Below are 24241 nucleotides of genomic sequence, written 5' to 3' on the forward strand. Positions count from 1 at the left end.
GGAAGTGCTTCCCCCAGTGGTACACGGGTGTGGGTCTGTCAGGCTAGAAACTGAGATCCTCCTGTGGTCATTCGGGCTGCCTCGTGTTGAACGCGGGGGCAGAGAAGGGGCTCACCGTGCCGCCGGGGGGGCCCATCCCAGGAGCCGTGGGAAGCGGGGTTCCCTCCACACAGCCGGGGCAAGCGGCTCCCTGGGGACCCCCGTCCCGTGCCCCCCACTTCTGCAGGTCTGAGGTGGGGTGTGAACTCGGATCCTAACAGACTCCCCAGCGACGCTGACGTTCTCTGTCCCGAGACCAGGGTCGGGGCGGTGTTGCCCTAGCGTGCTCCGAGCTTCCAAACACGCCTCCACGTGAGGCCTTCAGACCCCTTCACGTTCCCTGTGGGCCCGTAGCAGCTGTGCGTTATAGGAACCGTTTCGTCTACTCACCTAGAGGCGGGTACGGTCCGGGTGGGCAGTGGGCCCAGGTCGGTATCGCCCCTCCCCTCGCCCAGACAATATGGCGGCAGATGGACCTTCGTTCCCCTACGTGGAGGGCATATAATTTTTCCCCATCCAAGCAGAGGTCACGAACGGATGCTGAATGTAATAGGGGTGGGTTGTACTCGTTACGTTTCGTTTGCTCCAGAACGCTAACATACACGGACCGCTTTGCCCGGGGCTCCCAGACCGTTAGGTTCTGTTGTTTTTGGCTGATGGAAGGTCCAGAGGAGAGGCTGGACGGGGGAGTGTCGAGGTCAAGGTATGTGTTTCCCTCCACGCTCTTCCTGCTGGGCTGCAGTTCGGGCACAAGTCTTAACCGTCTCCCTGTGGCCACGGCTCCTGCCGGGTTCTGAGAACATTCCTTCTCCTTGCCACGTCAGGCCAAGCTGGCCACGGCTTCCCCCCGTGGCCTGTGTGATGCTTTGCCATCCGGTGTCGCTTCCCTCGGCCCTGCCTGACCTCTGAATAGTCTTTCGTTAAGCCCTCGAAGCATAAACGCTTTGGCTGTGCCCTCTGCTTCCTGCCGGGACGCTGACTGATTCAGGGCCCAGACAGAAACCCCGCGGGAGGGAGGGAGAGCCTTAGCTGGTGACCGTCCAGGAGTGACACGCAGGGGGAAGGCTGGCAGACCTGAGGTCGTGTGTCCCCTGGATGCAGATGACCTGTGTGTGCCCAGGGAGCTCAGCTGGGGCACCCGTCCGCAGGCCGGGCCATGGGCCAGGGGGCCCCGCAGGTTGTCACCCATCACAGGACCGGTCCACAGGACCGGTCCTCAGCGGCGAGACCGCGGGGCAGGAAACCACACCGGCTTGGCAGTCCTCTCCGGCTGGTGTTGGAAGCAGGACGGGCCCCTTTAAGGTCGGGTTGACCTCGAGGTCTGGGATGATGTCTGGGCGAGGGAGACCCGTGTCTTTCGATTCAATAAAACCACGTAGACACGAGCGCCTAGGTGGAAAAGACCCAACAGAGACGGTGGAATTGATGCTGCGAGCTGGTGAAGCTCGTGGCCCGTTGCTCAGGTCGGCCCGTCTGTGCGTCCTCAGGGGTGCTGGACTGTCGTCCTGGTGTCCCGCTTCTGCCCATTTTTGTCACCCCACCTGCACGCCGTCGCACCGCCCACCGTGCAGATGGCCCCAGACACCACGCGAAAGCGGTTGTGTGTGTCAGACTTTGCTGAGGGTTTGGAGTAACGGGGAGGGATGGTAGCAGAGCCCTTCTCCCGTTCTGTGCGGCGGGGAGTTTCTGTCTGGGCCCAGTTTCCCTTAAGCCTCGAGCTGTGGCCGACCCCACAGGCCTCGCTCTCTCTCTCTCTGCTTCCATTCCCTCTCTGCCAGCTTCCAGTCTTCAAAAACGCTGCTCCTTTCTTTCGCGGGACGGTTTCTCTCTCCATCCACAACCCCAGAGCTCACCTCAACTAGCCAGGAACTGGCTCAGAGGATCTGATCGCAGAAGACCCCCCCCCCCTCCTCCCTTAGCATCAGGGAGTAGCGGCAGATGCCTGGAGTTCCCCTTAACGGGGCCAAAGGCTTAGACAGGCGTCCCTGGCCTGGGGCTTTCTTAGGTGGAGGGGGTGTGGTTTGAATATTTATTCCCCGCTGTCCTGAGCGAGCTCGCGGCCTTCGTCACCTGCGTCTCCTGGCACATGCAGAACAGGGAGAATGAAAGCGACCCAAGCGCTTCCTAATGGGAATGTGGACAATGCACCAGACGGTTCGTCCACGGCCGCCAAGAGGGTAACGGGGAAGGCCGTGGCAGCGGGCTCCAGAGGTAACGTTAGGAGAGAGTAGGGTTTTAGATTATGTAACTGATGACGTTTCTAAGGAGTATATCTTGCATTCGGGCAAGGGTCTGAAGGGGGCGTATGGATGCACAGTGAAAATCGCTGTTTGACGGGAGGCTTGGATGGGGCGTGAGTTTTTTATTTTTCATCTTTTCTGAAATATTCTTCCCTCTGGCCACCAAAACCAAACAACAACAACAGCAAACCAGTCCAGAGAGACGGTGGGAAACACCCACAGATGTTAAGTGTGGAGAAGAGGGAAGTGGGGCCAGGGATCCCGGGGGCCGTGCTTCTCTAACTCCCGTGTGCCCGGCCGGCACTCAGCGGGTCTCGCCCACAGGTTCCTGGGCGCCACCCCCCAGGGACGCCGGCCCCGCAGGTCCGGGGTGGGGCCCGGGTTCTGGATTCCCAGCATGCTCCTCACCCCTGGAGATGCACTCTGTCTCTCACCACAGTTCGGGTGGCACGGCCCTGGGGCGCCTGATCGTCACTCCTGAGGATTCTGAAGTACCTCCAGCCAAGGCCTTCCAGAACTTTCCTTGCTCCTGGGGCTTGCTATTAACTGACGGGGAGACAGCACTCAATCACTCTGCAAATCCCTGCTGATGCGCTTTTCACAGAAGTGCGTGTCTCTGAGGCAGGCTGCACAGTGAAGGCTGCTGCTGGGCCTGGAGCAATGCACAAGGTGCTTGCTCTAGATCCTTCTCTCAGACAGAGCCTCCAGCGCATCTGGGCTCGCCGCCTCTCCCAGCTGTCCCTTTGTGCGTCCCACCTGGCGTGTGCGCGCGTGTGTGGGGGGAGGACAGCCGGACAGGCCCCGGAACGTGCCTGAACAGCCGTGGTCTTGTTCATTTTCGGGGTCACCTGGTGGTGACAGTGCTTTGGAAACCTGTTGCCCGGGTGGCCTGGGTTGCAGGGGGGCCCGGAGCGGGGATGCTGGTGAGGGGAAGGGAGCATTGGGTTTCCCCACAGGTGCAGGTCTGTCCCTCGAGGGTGGCCGGCCACCCCTTGCATGCCTCGGAGGAAGGGGCTTCAGGCAGTCCAGCCTAACTGCGCACCGTGTGTGCTTAAACATATGACAATGACAGTTGTGTAAATCGATAGACAGCATATCCCTTGAGGTCAGGTGCTGGAAGAGGTTGCTGTGAGTGTCCCTTTGACCAGGGGTCCTGGCCGGGAGATTTGGCTTTGGAAGCGGCCCCGGGAGGTTGAGGAGCTTCCAGGGTCCCAGGCTCTGCGGGGAGGGGGCCCCAGAGCCCACGCGCTCCCGGCTCAGGCCCCTGGCTTCTCCCCGGGGTGGGGGAGTCAAGGAGTGCTCCTTCATTCCGTCCTCACGACAACCTTGTGAGGTAGACGTCACTCCCTCGTGTCACAGGTGAGGGAATTGGGGCTCAGAGAGGCTGACCGAGCTGTTTGGGGTCCTGTAGCGAGGAAGGAAGGGGGCCGGGATTCGGGACCAGCATTGCGGGCTCCGTGGTCACAGATGTGGGTGGCGGCCGAGGGGGGGCTGATGGGATGGGAGGAGGCGGCACAACGTCGTGCGTACGTGTGAATTGGGCTATTTAAAAAGGCGTGTAAAAAGAGCCTGAGAGAAATAGATCAAAATGGTGGCTTTGGGGAGGTGGGATTATAGGTGTTATTTTCCCCTTTCCTTCTATTTTTCTGTATTTTCCCAAGCTCCCAAGATGCCCATTTCATTTATGACAGGAAAAATAGACCCCTCTGTGTTTTCATTAAAAAAAAAAAAAAGTACTGCCCGGAAGCAGCCCTGTGCCTTGTGAGAACGCCGGCCTCCACCTGCACACCCACCGGCCTCCGGGCCGGACTCGGGGTCAGGGGGCTGGCGCGAGTGCTGCTTTGCATGTTAAGGGCAGACGGTGTCCCCGCAGCGAGGGCTCTGTTGCGTGATGGTGCGTGTCTGCCCCGGATCCCCTCCCAGAAGGTGCGCAGGAGCCAGGGACGGGGGCTACCCCGTCGTCCCACAGTGAGTCCCCGTGAGGGACGGCCTCCGCGGTCCTCCGGGGCCGGTGCCGTTGGCATGTCCAGGCTGGGCCACCCTCGAGCCCCCCTTGGCACCCCACTCACTTCCCTCTGGGGCTCCAGAGGGAGCAGCGAACAGCCTACATCCCAGCTCCACGGGTTTGCAGGCAGACAGCCGGGGGACATGGGGCGGCCGGGGGACACGGGGCGGCCGGGGGACTCGGGAGTGGCCGGGGGACTTGGGAGTGGCCGGGGGACTCGGGCGGCCAGGGGACACGGGGCAGCCGGGGGACACGGGGCAGCCGGGGGACTCGGGAGTGGCCAGGGGACTTGGGAGTGGCCGGAGGACTCGGGCGGCCAGGGGACACGGGGCGGCCGGGGGACACGGGGCGGCCGGGGGACTCGGGAGTGGCCAGGGGACTCGGGAGTGGCCAGGGGACTTGGGCGGCCAGGGGACACGGGGCGGCCGGGGGACACGGGGCAGCCGGAGGACTCGGGCGGCCAGGGGACACAGGGTGGCCGGGGGACTCAGGAGTGGCCGGGGGACTCGGACGGCCAGGGGACTCGGGAGTGCCGGGGGACTCGGGAGTGGCGGGGGGACTCGGGAGTGGCCGGGGGACTCGGGAGTGGCCGGGGGACTCGGGCGGCCAGGGGACACGGGGCAGCCGGGGGACTCGGGCAGCCAGGGGACATGGGGCGGCCGGGGGACTCGGGAGTTGGCCGGGGGACTCGGACAGCCAGGGACACAGGGTGGCAGGGGGACTCGGGAGTGGCCGGGGGACTCGGACGGCCAGGGGACTCGGGAGTGGCCAGGGGACTTGGGAGTGCCGGGGGACTCAGGAGTGGCCGGGGTACTCGGGCGGCCAGGGGACACAAGGCAGCCGGGGGACTCGGGGTCCCCCGGCCGCGCCTCAGTCATCCAGGTGCTGCTCCTCCCAGGTGGACGTGGGGATAGCGCTGTACGGGTCCATGATGACCTTGGCGCAGCGAATGATCATGACCACGAGGAAGAGGCAGAGGAAGACGAAGCAGGCCAGGGTCAGCCCTTTGTCCACGTCCACGAAGACGGGCTCGGGCGTGGGCTCCTCCATGTCGGGGCTGCGGCTGCGGGCTCCTCCTCCAGCCCGGGGTCGACAGGTACCATTTTCCACGCCTGCGGGGAGCCAGGGCCGTGGGGAGGCAGGGCCACAGCTCGGCCTGGCTGGGGGGGTTGGGGGGGTCACGCCCCTGGAGCGACCCCTCGCCACCCGGCCCCTCCTGAGGGCATGAGGGGCCCGGGACACACGCATCCTCCCCGGGACCCAAAGGCCAACCTCGTGGGCGACTGCGGTCTGTGGCGGGGCCCGTGCCGCCCGGGGATGCGGGGACAGGTGACCGAGGACGGAGCTCCCGCACTTGTCCCTGCCGCCCGGCCCCGGGGAGGGCGATATCATGACGCCTCTGGGTCTGCCCGGCGCCGACCCGGGGCGCTCAGAGCGTGCAGGAACGAGGTCACGAGTGCGTTCGCTGCAGCGGCAGAAGCCGTTTGGCAGCGGAATGTTGAACGGAACGTATGGACGGACCGCACAGGAGCCCCTGCGCCGGACGGGGTCCCACGGAGGGTCTGCGCCCTCCCCCCACCGAGGGACAGGGGCGGAAGCCACAGGGGTCGTCAGAGGACCCGGTTGGGCCATCACAGGGACCCGCCTTGCGGGGAATGTCTGTCCCGCACGCCTTCACCTCCCTGTTGTGGGCGGTGACGAGGCCAGCGCGGTCAGGCCGTGTCCCAGGTGGGGATGCGCTCCGTGGTCCCTGGCCCCCGGGGCGGGGGGGGCCGTGCTCTGACGAAGGGGGTCTCCCCGGGGCAGGGCTGCCGTCCCCGCACACGTGGCCTCCGCAGGCCTCTCCCTCTGCTGGCGGGAGGCAGAGTGGGGACCAGTCTCCCCCGTCCCTCCAGACTTCAGGACCACACGGAGGTGAGCCTCGGGCCGGCGGGTCCCGGCACATCCATCACCGCCGGTGACCGTTCATCCCCCTCGCTCAAATTCCCCCGGTCCTCAGAGGGCACTGACCTGCCGGTCGGAGCGGTCACCACGTCAGAAGGGCTGCCGGGCGGCCCGCACTCTGGGTCAGGCTGCTCTGGGAGGGCGGGGGGTGGGTGGCCGGACGTGACCGCGGGGAGCCAGCGACAGCGGTGGCCTTTCACTCAGGAGCAGGCACCTGCGCGGGCGGCAGCTGCAACAGAAGAGGACAAGAGCCCGTCACCTCCTGGGACACGCGGCCCCGGAGCCACCTGGTCTGGCAGGAAGGGCTGACCCGGTGGCTCTTCACCGGGCGCGGTGCCGGGGCCGAACGCTTTATTCTAGTGCTGCTTTTTCAATCTCCTTCTTTCTTTCAAAAGCTATAGCGTTTCAGGGGCGCCTGGGCGGCTCAGTCGGTTAAGCCTCTGACTCTTGATCTCAGCTCAGGTCTCGATCTCGGGGTCATGAGTTCAAGCCCACGTTGGGCTCCGTGCTGGGCGTGAAGCATTTATTAATAAATAAAATAAAAATTACAGCGTTTTACAATTTCTCATAAAGTGTACGTCATGTAAGATTTTCCACGGTGTGCATTTCAGGAGCACTAAGGACACTGGCAGCGTTGGGCCACCCACCAGCCCCACCGTCCGCCTCCTGAAGTCTTCATCCTGCAAAACTGAAACTCGGTCGCCATTAAACAGCCGGCCCCCCGGCACCCACCACCTCCTTTCTGTCTCGGTGCACTTGGCTCCTCTCGGGACCTCACGGGAGTGGATGCTGCAGCCTCTGTCCCTTTCTGGCGGCTCACTTCAGTCGGCATCGTGTCCACCAGGCTCATCCGTGCTGTGGCAGCCATCGGGCCTTCCTTCCTTGCTAAGCTGGGTAATATTCCGCTCCGTTCCTCCACGGATGGGTAGGTGGGCTGCTTCCAGCCCTTGGCCGTCGCGGACGATGCTGCCCCGAATCTGTGCGCGCGGGTGTCTCCTGGGGGCCCCGCTTCGATGCCTTGAGGTGCGTAGATGCAGAGCCGAATGGCCGGATCGCTGCTATTCTAGTCTGTTGTTACCTCTTACCCGTTTTTCTCTCGGATTTTTGGTCTCTCTCTTGACCGTGGAAGCACAGAGTTGAGATTAATATTTTATTTGTTCATCTGATCTTTATTTCCTATTTGTGACTTTTCCTTTATCCCTGAGTCCTACTCCTGTTCTCCGTTGTCTTCCTCCGCCCGATTTTCGTGACTAGTATTAGCCCTTGGTTGTTTCTCTGTTCTTGGCTGTGCTTACGTTTCTGTAACTGAACTGTCAACGTTCGATGTCCTTTTATTCCCAGTCATTACAGGTGAAGGACTTGGGGAGCTCATCCCAATTTCCACCTTCTTTCCCTGTTCTTTACGTTGTAGCCGGTTCTGTTATCTCACCCTTCCATACTGTTTTTTAATCTGCGTTTTCCGGTTCGACACGTTCAGTGCTCACCTGGGCCTGCGGCTGGGGTTGCCCATCAGCGCAGATGTTCTCCAGCACGACTCTCAGGAAGAAGGGCTCGTGGGGACAATACTCCCTTCAGTCTTACCTGTTGGCTTCTTTGAAGGTAATGTGCCTGTGTCTCTGACTGCCTTAAAGATCTTCCCTCTGTCTTTGGTTCCCTGTGGGTGATCTGGACATGCTTTTTCTCTGTATTCCCCTCTTCAAACACTCGTCTGTCCTGTTCTCTCTTTCCCCTTTCCGGCTCTCCAAGTACACATAGGCCTTTTCATTATGTCACTTTGTCTGTTACACTTTATTTCTGTGTTTGTTTTTCTTTTTATGCTGTTGTCTGAATGCTTTCTACCGAACCAGCTTCCGGTCCGCTAATCTTCTCTCCTGGTATATCCAATTAGCTGCTAGATCTATCTATTCAAATGTTCATTTAAGCCATACTTTTCAGTTGTATAATTTCCATGTGAACCTTTAGAAAAATGTTCCAGCTCTCCAGTGGGATTTTCCACCTTGTTAGCTACTATCTTGAACACAACTCATCACTATTTTTTAAAGACCGCATCTGATAACTCTAATGTCTGGGTCATCCGTGGGTTTGCTTGTACAGTTTTTTCTTTCTTTTGGTCCAGTTTCTTTTTTTCTTTTTAATTGTTTTTAACATTTATTCAGTTTGGAGAGAGAGAGAACATGGGAGGGGCGGAAAGACAAAGGATCCGAAGCAGGCTCTGTGCTGTGAGCACAGAGCCCCATGCGGGGCTCGAACTCAGAAAGTGTGAGATTACAACCTGAGCCGAAATCAGGAGTCGGCTGCTTAACCTTAAGACTGAACCACCCAGGCGCCTCTGTTGATGTCTTGATACATCTATGATAGAAATTTCACCGGGATGCCAAGCACTGATAGAACAATTGTCGTGGCTCCAGATGGCATTACCCTCGGGTACAGGAGGCTTACCGCTTTCTCTGGGAAGCAGCTAGAATTTAGGCAGGTGAGCTAATCCAATATGGAGCTGAGCTCACTCAGCTGGGGTCCACGTCTCGTTAACCAGGCTAGTGACCACGTCTGCTTCGACAACCCCTCTGCGGTCTCGCGCTCCAGGGTTCTAGATCGAGAGGCTGGAGTTTCCCTGGGCTGTTTGTTGTTGGCATGCCTTGAATTCTAGATTTCCTCTTCAGGGCCTTGAGACAGGTGAGTAGCGTGTGAGGTGAACTGCTCAGAATTATCCAGCCGCCGATGTTTGAATCTCTGCGAGGGCAGGAAACCTGACGGCACTGGTGGTTAGCTGACGGCCACTCGTGATTCCGCGGGAGCCCCGGCCTGGCGGGGAGGACGCCTGTGCCTGGTCAGAGTTCTCCTGCTCCTTTGCGCCGGGATTTCGAAAGATGGTCATTGTTGCAGCATTGTGGGGACGGTAGAAAAGGGACAGCAAAGCGAACGTCGGTATTGCAGTGGTCACCGCCGTCACGGTCTGAATCTGTGTCGCTAAATACGCCGAGGCCGTTGAAAAGGAGTGCGTGCACACACGCACGCACAAACGAGGGCCAAGAAATTTTGCCAAGTGAAAGAGTGGAGGACCAGTCCTTCAAATATGACATAGTTCGTGGGAAGTAAAAAGAACCTTTGAAGGTCGATAGGGATGCACGCACGTGTCGGGGGCGGGAGGTTGGTGCCCTGCTCACGGCTCGGCCAAGACCTGCTCCTGCTTTAATTGTTCCGGAGGTTTAAGACAAGTGCAAACGATGTTGTCATTAGTGCCTACATCCCATCATGCAGAATCCGTACCCTATTACCTGAGCATATTTGCTTTGTCTTTTCCCCCCAGAAGTACACCCGTCTCCTGCAACCGCTAACCCACAGAAGCAATCCAGCTACCCTGCAGAAACACTACCTTGAGGGTGGTGTGCATCTTCCTTTCCACGCATCCACAGAAATCCTAGAGTTCCTTGAACCGTACCCTGAAAACACATCTATCTCACACGCAAAGAGACTGGAATATGGGGAGCAGGAGTTCTCTCGGAGTCTCAGAGCAGTGAGAGCTCAACTTGGAGCCAGCCCGCCTTTCTGGCCCGGCCAGGCCTGTGCCGTGGGCTCTGGGGGGCTCTCAGGGAAGGAGGGATGTGCCGGACGCTCACAACAGGACTCGGTCCGGCCTCAGACACAGACTCTGCGATCCCAGGCCCAGGATCTGCCGTAAGTTCTCATCAGACACCCTGCATAGGTTGTAGAGGTCAGACTTCGAAGAGGCTGCCTTTGGACCACCTCTGTCTTGTCTGGGGCCGGGACAAGGGGCTCTAGAACCTTGCAGCATGCCCCAGATTATCTGTGTTTTCTGGATCCTTCTGGCTGGGATGAACGCCAAGGATGTGCACTCAGAAAAACAGATTTGCCTTTCCGCCCTCCAGATGGAGTGTGCTCATTAACCTTAATTACCGGGCAGGCGTGTTCCCTCCGGCTCCATTTCAGAGAGAGGACACGACACCCAAGAGAGAGTGGAACGCAGAGCTCAGCCGTGCTATGGGAGCTGAGGAGCCGGCCCCCCCGGAGGCCCGCTCAGGGGTCCCCGGCATCATGGAGTTGTCCTTGAGCACGGAGCCTGCACCAGCCAAGGGGTCCATCTGCCACCTTCTTGGGGAGGCGGGAGGTGAACCGGCTTCAGAGTCAGGGATTCTGGGTGGGAATGAGCCTCCAGGGAAATGGCTCTGGGCTTCCCGGCACACTTAGCCCAGTGTGCGGTCTTGGGATGGTGGGCTAGTGGCTCCAAGTGGAGGCGAGTCCTGCCCAAATGCCACGGTCCAAATATAGAAGCTGGAAGTAAGTATCTCAGTCGGGGCTTTAGGGAAAACTAGCAACAAGTGTACACAGATCCGCGATTCGCGTGTACATTCGTGTCCCAGCCCGGGGCTGGGGTGAAACACTCAGGCCTCGCCGGAGGGCTGGTGGGTTTCTTCATCTCTGCGCCCGTGTGTGTCTTCGTCCGCTGGGGGGGACGCGAGCAACGGAATGCCAGCTTCTCCCAGTTCTGGAGGCTGGGAGTCCCGGGGGAGGATCTGGCGGGTTTGTTTCTTCCTGGTTTGTAGGTGGTCACCTTGTCATGGTGGCCCTGCCTCAGTGTGTGCGCACGAAGAGGAGACCGCTCTCTCTTCTCTGTGTAAGGCCACTGTCTTATCAGAGTAGGACCCTGACCTTTACAAACTCATCTGACCTCCTGAAAGCCCTCTGTCATCGCACTGGGTGTCAGGACTCCAACAAGTGGATTTGGGGGCGGGGGGCACAATTCGGTCCGTGGCCGCGTATGAGTTCCCCGGGGAAGGGTCCGAGTCTGACCGCGGGGCACGGGCGGCCTGGGGCCGGGCCAGGCCCGCACCCTGCGGGGGGTTGGTAGATGTCCGGAAGGTGAGGACCAGTGTCTGGCTGTGGTCCCGCAGACACCGATAGTAAGAGGACGGGGTGACTGGAACAGCCGCTTATTGTTGTGGGGAGAAACGGCGGGCCGTGCGGACTCGGGGAGCTCACGCAGATACGCGGATGGGAGCTGCTCACGTGCCAGCACCAGCCGCTTCTGTAAATAGAAGAGCCATTGGGAAAGAGCCACCGGGAAAGAGCCATTGAGAAAGCCGAGTCAGGGTCACGTCCCCAGATGGCAGACGGGTTACATGCACGGCGTGTGCTCAGGACAGAGCAGTCATCCGGTGTCTTAACCTCACACCAATCACATTGTCCTGCGTGCCTCTACTTGGTGGCCTCCCTCCTCTGTCAGGGGGATTAGCAGACTGGTCAGAGGGAGGGATGGGTGCGTGTTCAGAGATGATTAAGATGGTGACATCTTCCAGATGGACGAGAGGCGTGGAGGGGATAGGATCCATGCAATACTGTGGTTACGACTTGTCTCCCGATATTCATCCGTTCACTTAGAAACAGAGTGCGCGAAAGCGGGGAGGGACAGGGAGAGAGCGAGAGAATCCCAAGCAGATTCCGCATGGTCAGCAAGGCCTTCCAATATTGAAACCTCTCTAATCTCTAAGGAACCTTCCAGAACAAGGAGACAGAATGAAGCAGCGGTGTTTTGGATAAAAGGCAAGAGAACACGTCTGCCGAGAGCATGCCTCATCACCGCGCCATGCCTTGATAAGCCCTCGCACGGTTCTGCTGTGTCATTCTGTGATAGATGCTGCTGCGGCCGCTGTCCCTCGGATCTGGGGTTCCCTTCACCATGCAGCGGGCTCAGCTCCCAACCTCCGCGCGGCTTGCTCCCGGCAGCTCACATCTACGGCTTCTTACCAGCCTGCCCTGGGGTTACTGCAGCTGCTCCCTCCCGTGCGTGCAGAGAGCTGGGCGTCCCCGGGAGCTTACGACACCCGTGCCCTCAAGGGCCCTCCGCCCATCCAGATTGCAGAAGATGCTACCATGAGGACATTCGCTGTCAGGAAAGCGTGTGCTGGACGGGAGGCGCCGGGGGTGGGACCGGACCGCCTTCTGCCAGTGCCGATCAGATTAGCTGGGTGGCTCTGGGATTCCCCCAGCCATCTCAGCAGAAGCCAGGAACAGAAAGGACATCCTCCAGGAAAGACCTTTGGGAGACTCTCCCGTGGAGTAGGGAGAAGCCCTGTGACACACATGGGCAATACACACAGGCTTTGAGGCTATTATACCAGTAGAAACGCTACCAGCGTGGGCCGAAAAGGACAGAGAAGAGACTGGATGAAAGGCGGCTGCTGGGCTCTCAAACTTCTACAAGCAGAACACAGGCTGGTAGGGACAGTTGCCATCAACGTGTCCCACCCTTCAGGAACACAGAAGGATGATCCTTAGGGCAAGGGCCTGGGCCCAGAGGGCTGCAGATTATTCCCAGGCCCTGAAAACGAATGGCTTTCCTGGTGGAGTTTTAAAATGGCTCCGGACGGTGACTCCTTTCTTTAATTCGCTTTCTCTTTTGAAATGGAAATGTGTGTAACTGTTATCCTGTGCCTGTCCCACCAGTGTATTGTTGGAGCGGATAACTCACTTTCCGGGTCCCCACAGGTAGAAAGGGATTTGCCCCAGGATGGATCATATGCAGAATATCACCAACACCTAATTTAGACAGTCGAGAAAAGATTTTGGGTTCGGGTTGATGGTGTAATGGGTTGGAATGGGGTGAACACATACAGGATGGACTGGAATCTTTGGAGGCCAGAGAGTGGGCTGCAGGAGGCTGAGTAACGGCCCCGCAAGAAATCCATAGCGAATCTTTGGGACCTGCAAATGTCACCTTATGTAGCAAAACAAACTTTGCAGATGGGATGGAGTTAAGGGTCTCGAGATGGGGGGGATTCTCCTGGGTTTTCTGGGCCACACGGAACCACAGTTGTCCTTGCGAGAGCGACGTGGGGCAGCTCTTGACTGTAGTGGGGAAGGAAACGTGGCCGTGGAAGCAGAGAGGGGCGATGGGGCCAAGAATGGGCTCTCCCAGAAGCCACCGGAAAGAACCAGCCTCAATTCCTGCCCCCCGCCCCGGACTCATTTTGGACTTCTGACCTCCAGGACTGGAGCAGCCTGCATTTATGTGGTTCCAAAACACCCAGACTTGCAGCAATTTTGTGCACAGGCAAGAGGAAGTCACAATCCTTTTGATTCTGACATCCGGTCTCTAAAAGGCATAAGGCTATTTTTGCTTTCTTTCCCCATGATTGGAGAACCGGAAACCAACCAACCAAGGGCACACAAGAACACGATGTCTGGCTACTGGACGAGGGGTGACTCACGAGCAGGCTGTCAGAAAAATAAGCTTCCTTGAAAGGGAACTGAAAGCCAAAACGAGGGGGAACGTGTATACCAGCTTGGGCGCCGATGCAGTCAGACGAGGCAGCCATACAGCCGGGGAGAGGGGTGGGGGGAAGACATCGCACAAAGACGTGGAGAGCAGCCGTGGTGGGGAAACTGAGGCATGGGCCCTGGCTCCAGAAGCCCCAGCTCTTCCCCGCCTGCTGACCCACCATGCACCACAGCAGTGAGAGGCCAGAGCAAGGACGTCGGCCGGGACCCCAAGACACGATGGGAGGGGACAGGGCAAGGCCATTCTTGTCTTTCCACTAAAAGATCTGTGTTTTGAAGGGACCCTAGTGAACTTCTCTTCCTCACAAAATCACTCTCCAGGGGCGCCTGGGTGGCTCAGTCCCTTAAACATCTGACTCTTGTTTCGGCCCACGTCATGATCTCACGGTTCATGAGATGGAGCCCCGCTCTGGGTGGGATTCTCTCTCTCCCTCTTTCTCTGCCCCCTCCCCCGCTTGCTCAACACTGTCTCTCTCAAAATAAATAAATAAACTTAAAAAAAATAAGATAAAGTAAAATAAAAGATAAAATACAATCGCTCTCCAACATAAAACACCTTGAAAATCACCAAAAAGCCACGGGTAGCACCACACTTCTCCAGAATGCTGCGTGAGGCAGTGCGAGGTCACGGGAAAACTCAGACTCCGGAGACTCACTGTTGACTAGCGGAGCCCCCGGAAGACGTTGCCCCATTCAGCCCCAGTCCCCTTGCCTGTAAGACGGGGGTGTCCTGGGGGTCCTTTTCCGGGCCACGTCTTCCCTTCGCCCGTGAGCACAGGACAGAACATACCTTGCAGGCTTTCGGTTACTCCCGGTCTGCTCCGAGCCTGCCCGCTGTCTCTCGGGTATCCCCCCACATTCGGGGGGACCCCCACATTCCGACCTGTGCCTGCCTGGATCCAGCTTGCTTCGGGGCCCCCTCTGTCAGCACCCGTGTTCCGCACATGGCTTCAGCGTGCAAATGTGGATCTGGGGTCCGGGCCACCTGACGTCTGCTGTGCTGGGCGAGAGCTGCTCAGGTTCATCTGTCCCTCACTCTGTGTCCCCGTCTGGCCTGAGCTTTGTCCCCACGGGCGACAGCATCCCCTGAGGCCCTCCCCGCGGTGGCCCCGTCTGTGCCTTCCACCGCACGGCTCCAGCCCACACCTGGCCCCAGACACCCCCGACCTCTAGGGCAGGAGGTCAGGGTCCTGTCCACCCTCTGCTCCACTCAGTGCCTCTGATATTTCCAAGCTTCCTGGGAATTAACGAGAAATTTTCTTATCCCACAAGTAAAGAAAAGCTGAAGTGAATGCAAGTTATCTACCAGCCCTTCAAGCAAAACAAAACGGCTCGAAGACGCACCTTTCGCGCCTCGAAAGGAGCCAAAGTGAAGAATCCAAGGGGAGGAAACCAGGAAGAGAAGAGTAAAACCAACAAGGCAATAATCTACAGCATAGACAACTGTAATACAGGCAGATACACGGCGACACAAATGTTAAAAATACTTTTTAAATAAAACTTACATAACCTAAAGGCTTTATCAGTAACGGCGACACAAATGTTAAAAATATTTTTTTAGATGAAACTTACATAACCTAAAGGCTTTATCAATATAATTTTATTTCAATGAAAGTTAGTGGGGTAAAGTGGAAGGAAATTAGAGCACAAGCCATTTTTTATATTATCTGGGCAGGCCAATAAGTATTATTTTAATATTGATAGAAAATCACACGTTCAGATGTGTTTAAACATTTAAAATAACAGTGGAGGAATGAGAGGAAATGTGTGAACAGTATGACTGATAAGCTGAATAGACATTTTGATGGCCGACATGTTATTTTCGAGTACACGTTTTTCAAAATACACGTTTTCAAAATACATGTTATTTTCAAATATCCACGGAACACTTATCAAATTGATTTAATATAGGGCTACAAAGAAAAACGTGGGTACGTTTTAAAAAGTGGGATTTGGGGGGAGCGCCTGGGTGACTCGGTTGAGCGCCCGACTCTTGCTTTCAGCTCCAGTCGTGATCTCACGGTTCGTGAGATTGAGCCCCGCGTGGGGCTGTGCTGACGGCTCAGATTGCGAGTCTCCCTCTCTCTCTCTCTGTCCCTCTGCTTGCTTTCCCTCTCAAAAATAAATAAATATTAGAAAAAAAATTTTAAGCGGAATTTTTATAGGCTGTTTTCTGACCACCAAAAATTAAGCAAACTAACAAACCACCAAGCCATTTGACTTAAATAGCATTCAAAAGGTAGTTACCGAGGGGCGCCTGGGTGGCTCAGTCAGTTAAGCGACCGACTTGGGCTCAGGTCATGATCTCACAGCTTGTGGGTTCAAGCCCCACGTCGGGCTCTGTGGTGACAGCTTAGAACCTGGAGCTTCGGATACTGTGTCTCCCTCTCTCTCTCTCTCTGCCCCTCCCCCGCTCACACTCTGTCTCTCTCTCTCTCTCAAAAAATAAACATTAAGAAAATTTTAAAATATATATAATTACTGAGTTTGTTAAAAAATTAAGCTGCAATTACAAAATACTCAGAAAATCATTCTAATGAGCATAGCACCTATTAAAATGTACAGGGTGAGGGGGACAAGAGCTGTTCACTACATGCAGGGGAAAGATCGTACCTTTCATTATTATGAAACAAAAAATGAGATTCAGTGAAACAAGGCAGGCACTGAGGCAGTTATAGAAAAGCCTCGAGAAAATCCAGAAGATGAGATTAGTAGAATTAAGAGGAAAAACGAATAACTCGCAAAACAGAAAACCAGTTGAATTAAAAATAAGCCATGAAGAAGTCTCTGAAATAGTTCGAACTTGGACACACGTCTGGTAAGTTTATTCCGGGAAAAAAAGAGAAAGGGCACATGCGAATCTTCAGGAAACGGATCTAAGCACAGATAAGAAGGTTACAGACACCAGGCAGCGCGATGTGAAACTCGCCACTGCATGTAAAAAAGTCAATGATCTGTTTTCTACAACGAGAGTGGTCAAAACTCACCCAAGATGTAGAGAAGCCCAAACGACACAACCACCGCGGGGGTTTGTCGACAGTTGTCTGTTTGGCCCAGGTTGGGCTGGTGTCCAGCGGCCAGGGCAAGGCCAGGTCCGTGGTCTGCATGGGCATCGTGGCGTACCTGGGGCTCCCCGGGGTGGGGGCACCTTTTCTTGTCCCGAGAGCTGGGGGGAGCCTGGCGGCTTCTCCCCTGTATATTTATGTTCCTCCTGGCCCCGCAGGGGCTGCAGAACGACACATCCTGGGAACACTCCTCTCGAATGCTCAAGCTTCAGCATCATCTACTTGGAGGATGTTTCTTGCGATCAAGAAGTTCCCAGGGTGCTTGCTTATGACCAAAGGGCTAGTCTGCTCATGCCTTCCAGATGGAGAGTCCCCTTGAGGCCAAAGGAGGCCACAGCGCCGGGAAGCTGGTAGACAGCAGAGTCCACTCTGGTCCCCGTGGTAACGGCTCCTTCCACTCAGGTGGTCCTGCGAGGGAGTTTCCCAGCATTCCTCAGAGTTCTGCCAGGAGTCTCTGGGTTCACCCACACACGTGGGCCACGTTCCTGCGGCACGAGCTGGCCTCCAGGATGACCACCTGGGACTGGCCCAGGGGCCACAGCACCAGGGACTGGAACCATTCGTCTCTCAAGATAACCCGACTCCTGGTCCTGCCCCCAAGCCTAATGCCTTCATCCCCATGGTGGTTTTATGTCAGGGGCCGTGTCGTCATTTAGGAAAACCGTGGACTGCTGAAGGTTTCTCTCACTCGAATCCTGGTGGGAAAGGGGGTAGAGACTGGATCCATTTCCCTTCCTGGGGCTCCCAGGCTCCTCGTGCAACCATGCCAGGCTCTCCCGGCATCTCCCAAGCTCTGTCATCAGCACTGGTGCTAAATTTCCACCTTTCTGGATGTCCTGCATCACAGAACCGACGTGGCCCTTTTATATTTATTTATTTATTTATTTATTTATTTATTTATTTATTTATTTTAACGTTTATTTATTTTTGAGACAGAGAGAGACAGAGCATGAACAGGGGAGGGGCAGAGAGAGAGGGAGACACAGAATCGGAAACAGGCTCCAGGCTCTGAGCCATCAGCCCAGACCCCGACGCGGGGCTGGAACTCACGGACCGCGAGATCGTGACCTGGCTGAAGTCGGACGCTCAACCGACTGCGCCACCCAGGCGCCCCGCAGCATGGCCCTTTGAAATGTCGGCCTTCGTCTCCGCTTTCGTCACAAAACTCTGAAGACTGTGCTCCAGCTCTCCTGGGCGGGGGCCCCACCCACCTGCACGAGGCACGCGTTTCCTGTCTCTGTGTCTACTCGGCATGTGGCAAAAAGGGACACTTTGTTTTGATAGTATGTCCCCCAAATTAATGAAAGTCCCCTCCGCAAGCTAGACAGCTTGATTTCCTGCGTCTGCATGCCTGCAGTCTTGAGAATCAGGGAAGAGATGTCTCTTTTCCAAACAACATGCTTCGTATGTTCCCAGCCTGAATTGAGACGTTCACCCGCAGCGGGGGGCTGCTGGCCGACAGCTACTCACCGCGATTGCGTAAGTCATCAGAGCCTTGGTTTTTGGATCAGCGGTCTCGACACAGAATCAGAGGCGAAGACTTCTTCGGTCACCCGATCCGGTGCCCACAGGCAGAATCAGGAGACCGAAGCTCGGAGAGGCAGGTGACCCGATCCGGGGTCCCCCCGATGGGCCCCGAGCCCTTGAGTTCTGGTGGTGGGTGAGCGCACGCCTTGACGTCACCCCGGGTACCTCCCACTAGACTCTGGTCTGTCCTTGAGTCCCTTCCGGTGGCAGAAGGCAGCTCCAGTGCCAGGACACGAGGGAGAAAACTCATCTCGTGTTTCAGTCTGCGGCAACGATGAGCTGGGCCTCTGTTCCGCGATGGGCTGCACAGTAGCACAGTCCTTGGGGAATTAAGGAAACACGTAGGAAACGAGACAACACTGCCAGGGGTGAGGCCCGGTGCAGATCCACACGGACAAGGGGTTGGACTCCGATTCTCCGATTGGGATGTTGGCTGTGGCTTTCTGGTTAAAAGCTCCCACCAAGTTAAGGACAGAGTGGGACGATACACTCAGTACCTTACATAGAAAATGGGACGATAATGATACGGGGCCCCCCAGGGTCGCTGTGAGAATTGAACAAAGTGCGTGAAGCTCCTGGCCTGACACACGGCACCAATGTGGCCCGCGCGGTAAATTTAGCTCTTTTTATTAGTTCTAGGAATCTAACAATGGCCAAGGTTTCCCAAAATATACACGTGTTTTTCTCCTTTGTCTCTCAATAGAACCAAATTTCTATCCTGGAACAAATCCTACTTGGTATATTATCTTCTGACAAATACGTGGCTGGATTTTTAAAAATTTTTTAATGCTTATTTATTTTTGAGAGAGAGAGAGAGAGAGAGCGTGAGTGAGGGAGGGGCAGACAGAGAGAGAGGGAGACACAGAATCCGAAGCAGGCTCCAGGCTCTGAGCCGTCAGCACAGAGCCCGACGCGGGGCTCGAACCCACGGACCGCGAGATCGTGACCTGAGCCGAAGTCGGATGCTCAAACGACTGAGCCACCCAGGCGCCCCAATGGTGAACCCTCTTGATCTAAAACGTCAAGACTTTTCTTCAGCTCCAAGAAATTTTGTCTGTTTTTTTCTTTTCAATATCCTCTTGGGTCTACCTTTCTGGTCTTATGACGCAGACACTGAGTCTTGGGACTCCCTGTGCCAGGCCTGTTTTTCTCTTACAGGTTGCCCTTTCCCCACACCGCTAACCTTGAAGGGTCCCTCCGTTGTTTCAGCCGGGTTTCCCGCTACTCGTGGCCCCCCTTTATCCTTCTGTTTTGTCCACAGAGCTTTGACTCTCAGACGTTTGCCCCTCTTCTCACGTGGTTGTTAGGTCAGAGTAGCTTGTTCTTGTCTGGACTGGCGTTTTAACACTTCATAAAATCCCTCTTCCTGGGTACCCCCACTGAGATTTAATTTTTCCTCCTGTTCCTTCATGGCCTTTTTTTTTTTTTTTTTTTTTTTTAATTAAAGGCCATTTATTCCAAATGCATCGGGCTCTGTGCTGACAGCTGGGAGCCTGGAGCCTGCTTCCACAGCCGACTGGTTTGATCCACCTTCTCTACCAGCCAGGCGGCGAAGTCCCCTGTGCACGGGGACTGATGGGGGGTCAGTGCAGGGGTGTCTGGGCCAGAAGCCAAAGCAGATTAACGCCCCCTCCCCTCCTGTCACCCCGCCATCAGGGGAAGACACAGAAGCCAGTCCCCAGGTGCAGTCAGTACAGAAGGACTGGGAAGGCGGCCTGTCGGGCAGCTCCGTGTGGCCTTTGGTGGGGGGGGCGGTTATAGCCCCTTTGTTGGTCCTCTGCTGTCCGCTCCTCCGGACCCAGCTCTTGACGTCTTGTGAGGGTGTCTGGGTCAGGATGGAGAGACGCTTGTGGGGAAATAGGGAAGCGATTCCAGGGAAGGCAAAAAAATAAAAAGAGAGAGAGAGAAAACTGTACTTTTGTAGTCTTCCTGTCCACGCGCGTTTGCTGTGGTGGCCCCAAGTACCCCTGTCCCCTCGGCCTCCCTGCCTCTGCCCTGAGGACAGACGCTCTCTCCTTCATTTCCAAAGCAGTCCGTGCGTGAGGCCCTGTGGCGAAGGCCAGTGGCCCCGGGTGAGACCCGGCCCGGTGCTCACGCCGCACGTTCTCAGCGTCCCCCAGCCCTGCCGCGGGCACCTGGCGCTCCGACCCTGTGCCTTCCGTGCTCCGCTGGGGGCAGTGACACCCCGCTCCCCGTAGGGCCAGCCTTGGACACCGGGGTGAGCGCTCGGGCACTGACAGCCAGTCTGCTGCCACCGGCGTCTTGTCTTGTGGAAATGCCGACGGTGCCCCACGGAGGCTGCATTTTAAATCTATTTTTCGCCTGGTAATTTCAGTGGGATCCACAGAGCGGACGGAAGGAGATGACCAGTCGATTCGTCATTTTTAAATGAGTGGGATCCCCACCCCCCGCCTTGCTTGTCTGTTTGTTAACTGGTTTGTTCTTCCTAGTTTATTCATAGGGTTCGTGGTTTATTGAGATTTATTGAGTGCACACAGCAGATGTATTTAAAATTTACTTCTGTCTCGTGAAATACGTCGGTTCCTACATGTTGCCCCCAACTTTTAAATTTCAGCTTCTTCCTTAATGTCACAAAACGACCACGAGCACAGCAACCTTGACATGAAAACACACGTCTATTTCCCACAGCAGGTTGAATGCCCTTTAGAGGCACCTGCTGTGCGGGCGGCGGGACACTTATCGATACCTCGTCTCCCACTTCATGCTTTTAATTTGTTTTAACTTTCCTTTTAAGGTTATTTATTTTTGAGAGAGAAAGTGTGAGCGGGGGAGGGGCAGAGAGAGGGAGACACAGAGTCCGACGCAGGCTCCAGGCTCCGAGCCGTCCGCACAGAGCCCGACGCGGGGCTCGAACCCACGAACCGTGAGATCACGACCTGAGCCGAAGTCGGACGCTTCACCGACTGACCCACCCAGTAAGTTTTCTGTTTATCTTTTAAATTGATCAGCGTTAAAATGTTTATGCTGCCTGGGCTTGCTTACACTCAAATAAGCTGATGTTATCCGTGATAAAATGTTTTTAAAATAATAGTAATCCATTAGGAGGGTGGCCGACTTTGGTCTCTTGAGGTTTTTACAGGGAATCTCAGTGTAATTATTAAGAACAAGTAAATCGAAGAGATGGAAATTTTCAAAATGTTTTTGGGTACAGCATTGTGGGATTGTTGCATCGCACACCCGAAACTGGTAAGATTGCACTACAACAATTAGAGCTGAATAAAGAAAGTAACGGAAGAGAAAAGGTCTTAGGCAAAAAAAAAAAAAATGGTTTTTGGACAGCGTGTGATCTGATGGTTGACTGGGTCAACCCTGAAGGCTGACGGGGTCATTCTGCTATGAAACGTCTCTTTCCCATGTTAGTATTTGCGTCCGACTTCCCGGCCCGCAGGGGTGACCCCACGGCCTGACTCTGCAGGCTGCAAGCTCTCCCTCCACACCTCCTCTCCGGCCTCCTCCTCCTCCTCCCCAGGCAGACGGCCGGGTGCGCGAGCAGCGGGCAGTCCTCAGATCCACTCAGCGTCCCCAGGGGCCATGCCGGCTTCCACTCCCTGGAGGGGTGACCGCTGGGCCGTGCCTGGTCCCTCCCCGACCAGGGGGGTGGGCCCTTTGCCTGTTTCCAGGCCCCGACCATGAGCTCCCAGTCTCCCAACCCCGGGCCTCTGCGCCTCTCACGTTTGCGTCACGTAGTGATGTGTGGGTGCCCACAGGGGCACGGCCTCGGGCTCGCCATCACGTCACCTCTGTGCCATTTCTCCTGCACATGGTGCCCCGGGCGGGCTCCTCTGAGGGTCCCACAATTTCCCTCGGGTTAGCCCACGAGTGAGCCACTGGGCCGACACTCGTGAGCCCCTCACATGTAGCGGGTGTTTTGAAAGCCCGTAAGGTGAGACCCCGAGACTAGCGTGAGGCTGGGACACCTGACAACCTCACTCTCCTTGTCCCCTTTCTCCTTCCCACAGTCTCCTCGGCCAGGGGGACAGTCAGGCGCTCTGTTTCCTCCACAGGCGTGCTCCACGTCTGCACTTGACATGGCTGGGGCGCCCCGGGGCAGGCACAGACCTTGAGACGCAGTGTCAGGAAACTTACGGAGCAATTTGACATTGCGGTGGCATCCAGTGGGTGCTACCAGACTCTCTCCTTGGACGGGACACGGACGAGCCGGGTATGAGTCACACGGTCCGTGCTGAGCGTGGGTCGTGCACAGTAAAGCCGTGTGCGGGTCGGTGACAGATTGGAAACCCAGGGGGGGGGACCAGCTGGAGAGTCTGAGGAGCTCTGCTCTACGTCACAGTCCCCTTCTGTCCCGGGGCCCCCAGCGCTGTGACCTGGCCACACGGGGGTGTGGGGGCGTCCTCGCCGGAGGACGCAGAACTCTGTGATCGTGACGGTGCAATGGAGATTCACCTGTGCCAGAACATCCCGTGTTCCCTTGGCCTTCTGGCTTTCCAGAGCAATACCGACTTGACGAAAACATTCCAGTAGGGGACAAGGCTGAGTGAGCCACGCTCCGTGCAGCAGGTAATAGCCCGGTCGGGCCGGCTGGGGAGAAGGGCTGGTGCACGGGAGTACAAAGGATACATATATATAGTTTGAAACGTCTCTTTTACATGTATCTCCACCCAGTCCGAGATACGAAAGCTGTCCTCACCCAGGGACCTTGGTAGAAAACGGATGACAGTGTGGATTTTCGCTGCCGGCAGCGGGGCAGGGCGCTCGGTCTGGTAGAAGAGATCACCCAACGTTACGGTTTTATTGCTGCGTGAGTCGGGAAGACGTTCTCTGTGTAAACGAGCAATTTCATCCCAACAGGCCCGCTTCCCAGCTCTCTTTGAGCGGCCTTTCCGCCGTGATGGGCCTGCAGGGGTCAGTCCCGGCTCCCTCCAGCATGCGGGCGAGGGCTGCGGTCCTAACTTCCTGAGAGTCATACTTGGGCACGTCTCTTGTCCCCTCGGGAAGCAGACGAGGCATCGGACCTGAAAACCAGCCACGCCGCCAGCCCCGACACGCGGAGAAGACGCGGCACCCTGATTTCACCCGGAGTTTATGGCGTCTTTCCCCGTGTCAACCGCAAAACACAAAACAAATTCCGTCCGATCCAGCAACTCAGCGACGCACCTGAAGGCAACCCCAGGCTCCCGAGGAGGACGCGTCATGTGCGCGGACGGCTCGCCCGGCCGGTGGGGGTGGGGTGGGTGGCGACAGACGAAACCAGGAGCCCCCCATCTCTGGACCTCGGGGCCACGGCTTCTGGTACGCTGTGTTTTCAAAGAAATGGGTCCATTTTATCTCCGTTGTCCAACTTCCTGCGAGAACCTGTTCATGCTTCTCTCTTAGCATTTTCCAACGTCTTGAGAATCCACTGCGGCGATGGCTTGGGAGTCCCGATGGGGGCAACCTGCACGTTCTTTCCGTTTTGTACACCGGTTCATGAGCTTCAGTGATATTTTCTTTTCCTCCAAATTTATCTATTTATTTGTTTGTTTATTTATTTATTTAGAGAGCCAATATGGGAGAGTCAGTGAGACAGAGAATGAGAGAGAGTCCTAAGCAGGCTCCACACTGCCAGCACAGAGCCCGACACCAGGCTCAATCCCGTGGCCCTGGGATCATGACCTGAGCCGACATCAAGAGTTGGATGTTCAACCGCCGAGCCACCCAGGCGCCCCCATTGGTGGTTTCAAAAAGCTCACTCCAGGCTTTATTGTACGTTGGCTTTCTATGGGATTGATTTCTACCTTCACCTTCCCTATGCCCTTCCTTTGGTTTTCTTTGGGGTTTCTTTGCCGTTCTTTTTCTGGTTGACTCTGTTGGAAGCGTGCATCCCTTGAGGCTGGACCTGCCTTCTCTCCCAACTGACGCACACAGAACTACACCCTCCCCCATGGTACTGCTCCGACGCGGGCTCGACGTACTTTCTAATTTACGTTGTGATTTCTCTGTGACCCATGGGTGGTATCTATTTCTTTATTACTTTTTAAATGTTGATTTATTTTTGAGAGAGAGAGAGAGACAGAGCACAAGTGGGGGAGGGGCAGAGAGAGAGGGAGACACAGAATCCGAAGCGGGCTCCAGGCTCCGAGCTGTCAGCACAGAGCCCGACACGG

The 24241-nt window shown here is 56.5% G+C and overlaps 2 protein-coding genes across 3 annotated transcripts in view; one reads left to right on the forward strand and one right to left on the reverse strand.

Moving 5' to 3' along the window:
- Positions 1 to 7094, forward strand: part of FAH (fumarylacetoacetate hydrolase) — a 34918-nt gene extending 27824 nt beyond the window's left edge. Inside the window, exon 14 of the mRNA XM_043553877.1 lies at positions 6840 to 7094. Coding sequence (XP_043409812.1) covers positions 6840 to 6898 — 59 coding nt within the window. The 3' untranslated portion in view covers positions 6899 to 7094. The remainder of the gene's footprint in view (positions 1 to 6839) is intronic.
- Positions 4600 to 24241, reverse strand: part of CTXND1 (cortexin domain containing 1) — a 36309-nt gene continuing 16667 nt past the window's right edge. Inside the window, exons 2-3 of one of the 2 annotated variants that reach the window (XM_043553880.1) lie at positions 6295 to 6457; positions 4600 to 5396 (exon numbers count right to left, since the gene is read on the reverse strand). In XM_043553880.1, the coding sequence (XP_043409815.1) occupies positions 5155 to 5334 (180 nt within the window). In that variant the 5' untranslated portion in view covers positions 5335 to 5396; positions 6295 to 6457 and the 3' untranslated portion in view covers positions 4600 to 5154. Of the gene's footprint in view, positions 5397 to 6294; positions 6511 to 24241 lie in introns of those variants that run through there. The other variant, XM_043553879.1, reaches the window with a different exon arrangement.

This window comes from Prionailurus bengalensis, chromosome B3 (genome assembly GCF_016509475.1).
Source record: "Prionailurus bengalensis isolate Pbe53 chromosome B3, Fcat_Pben_1.1_paternal_pri, whole genome shotgun sequence".
Classification (NCBI taxonomy): Eukaryota; Metazoa; Chordata; class Mammalia; order Carnivora; family Felidae; genus Prionailurus; species Prionailurus bengalensis.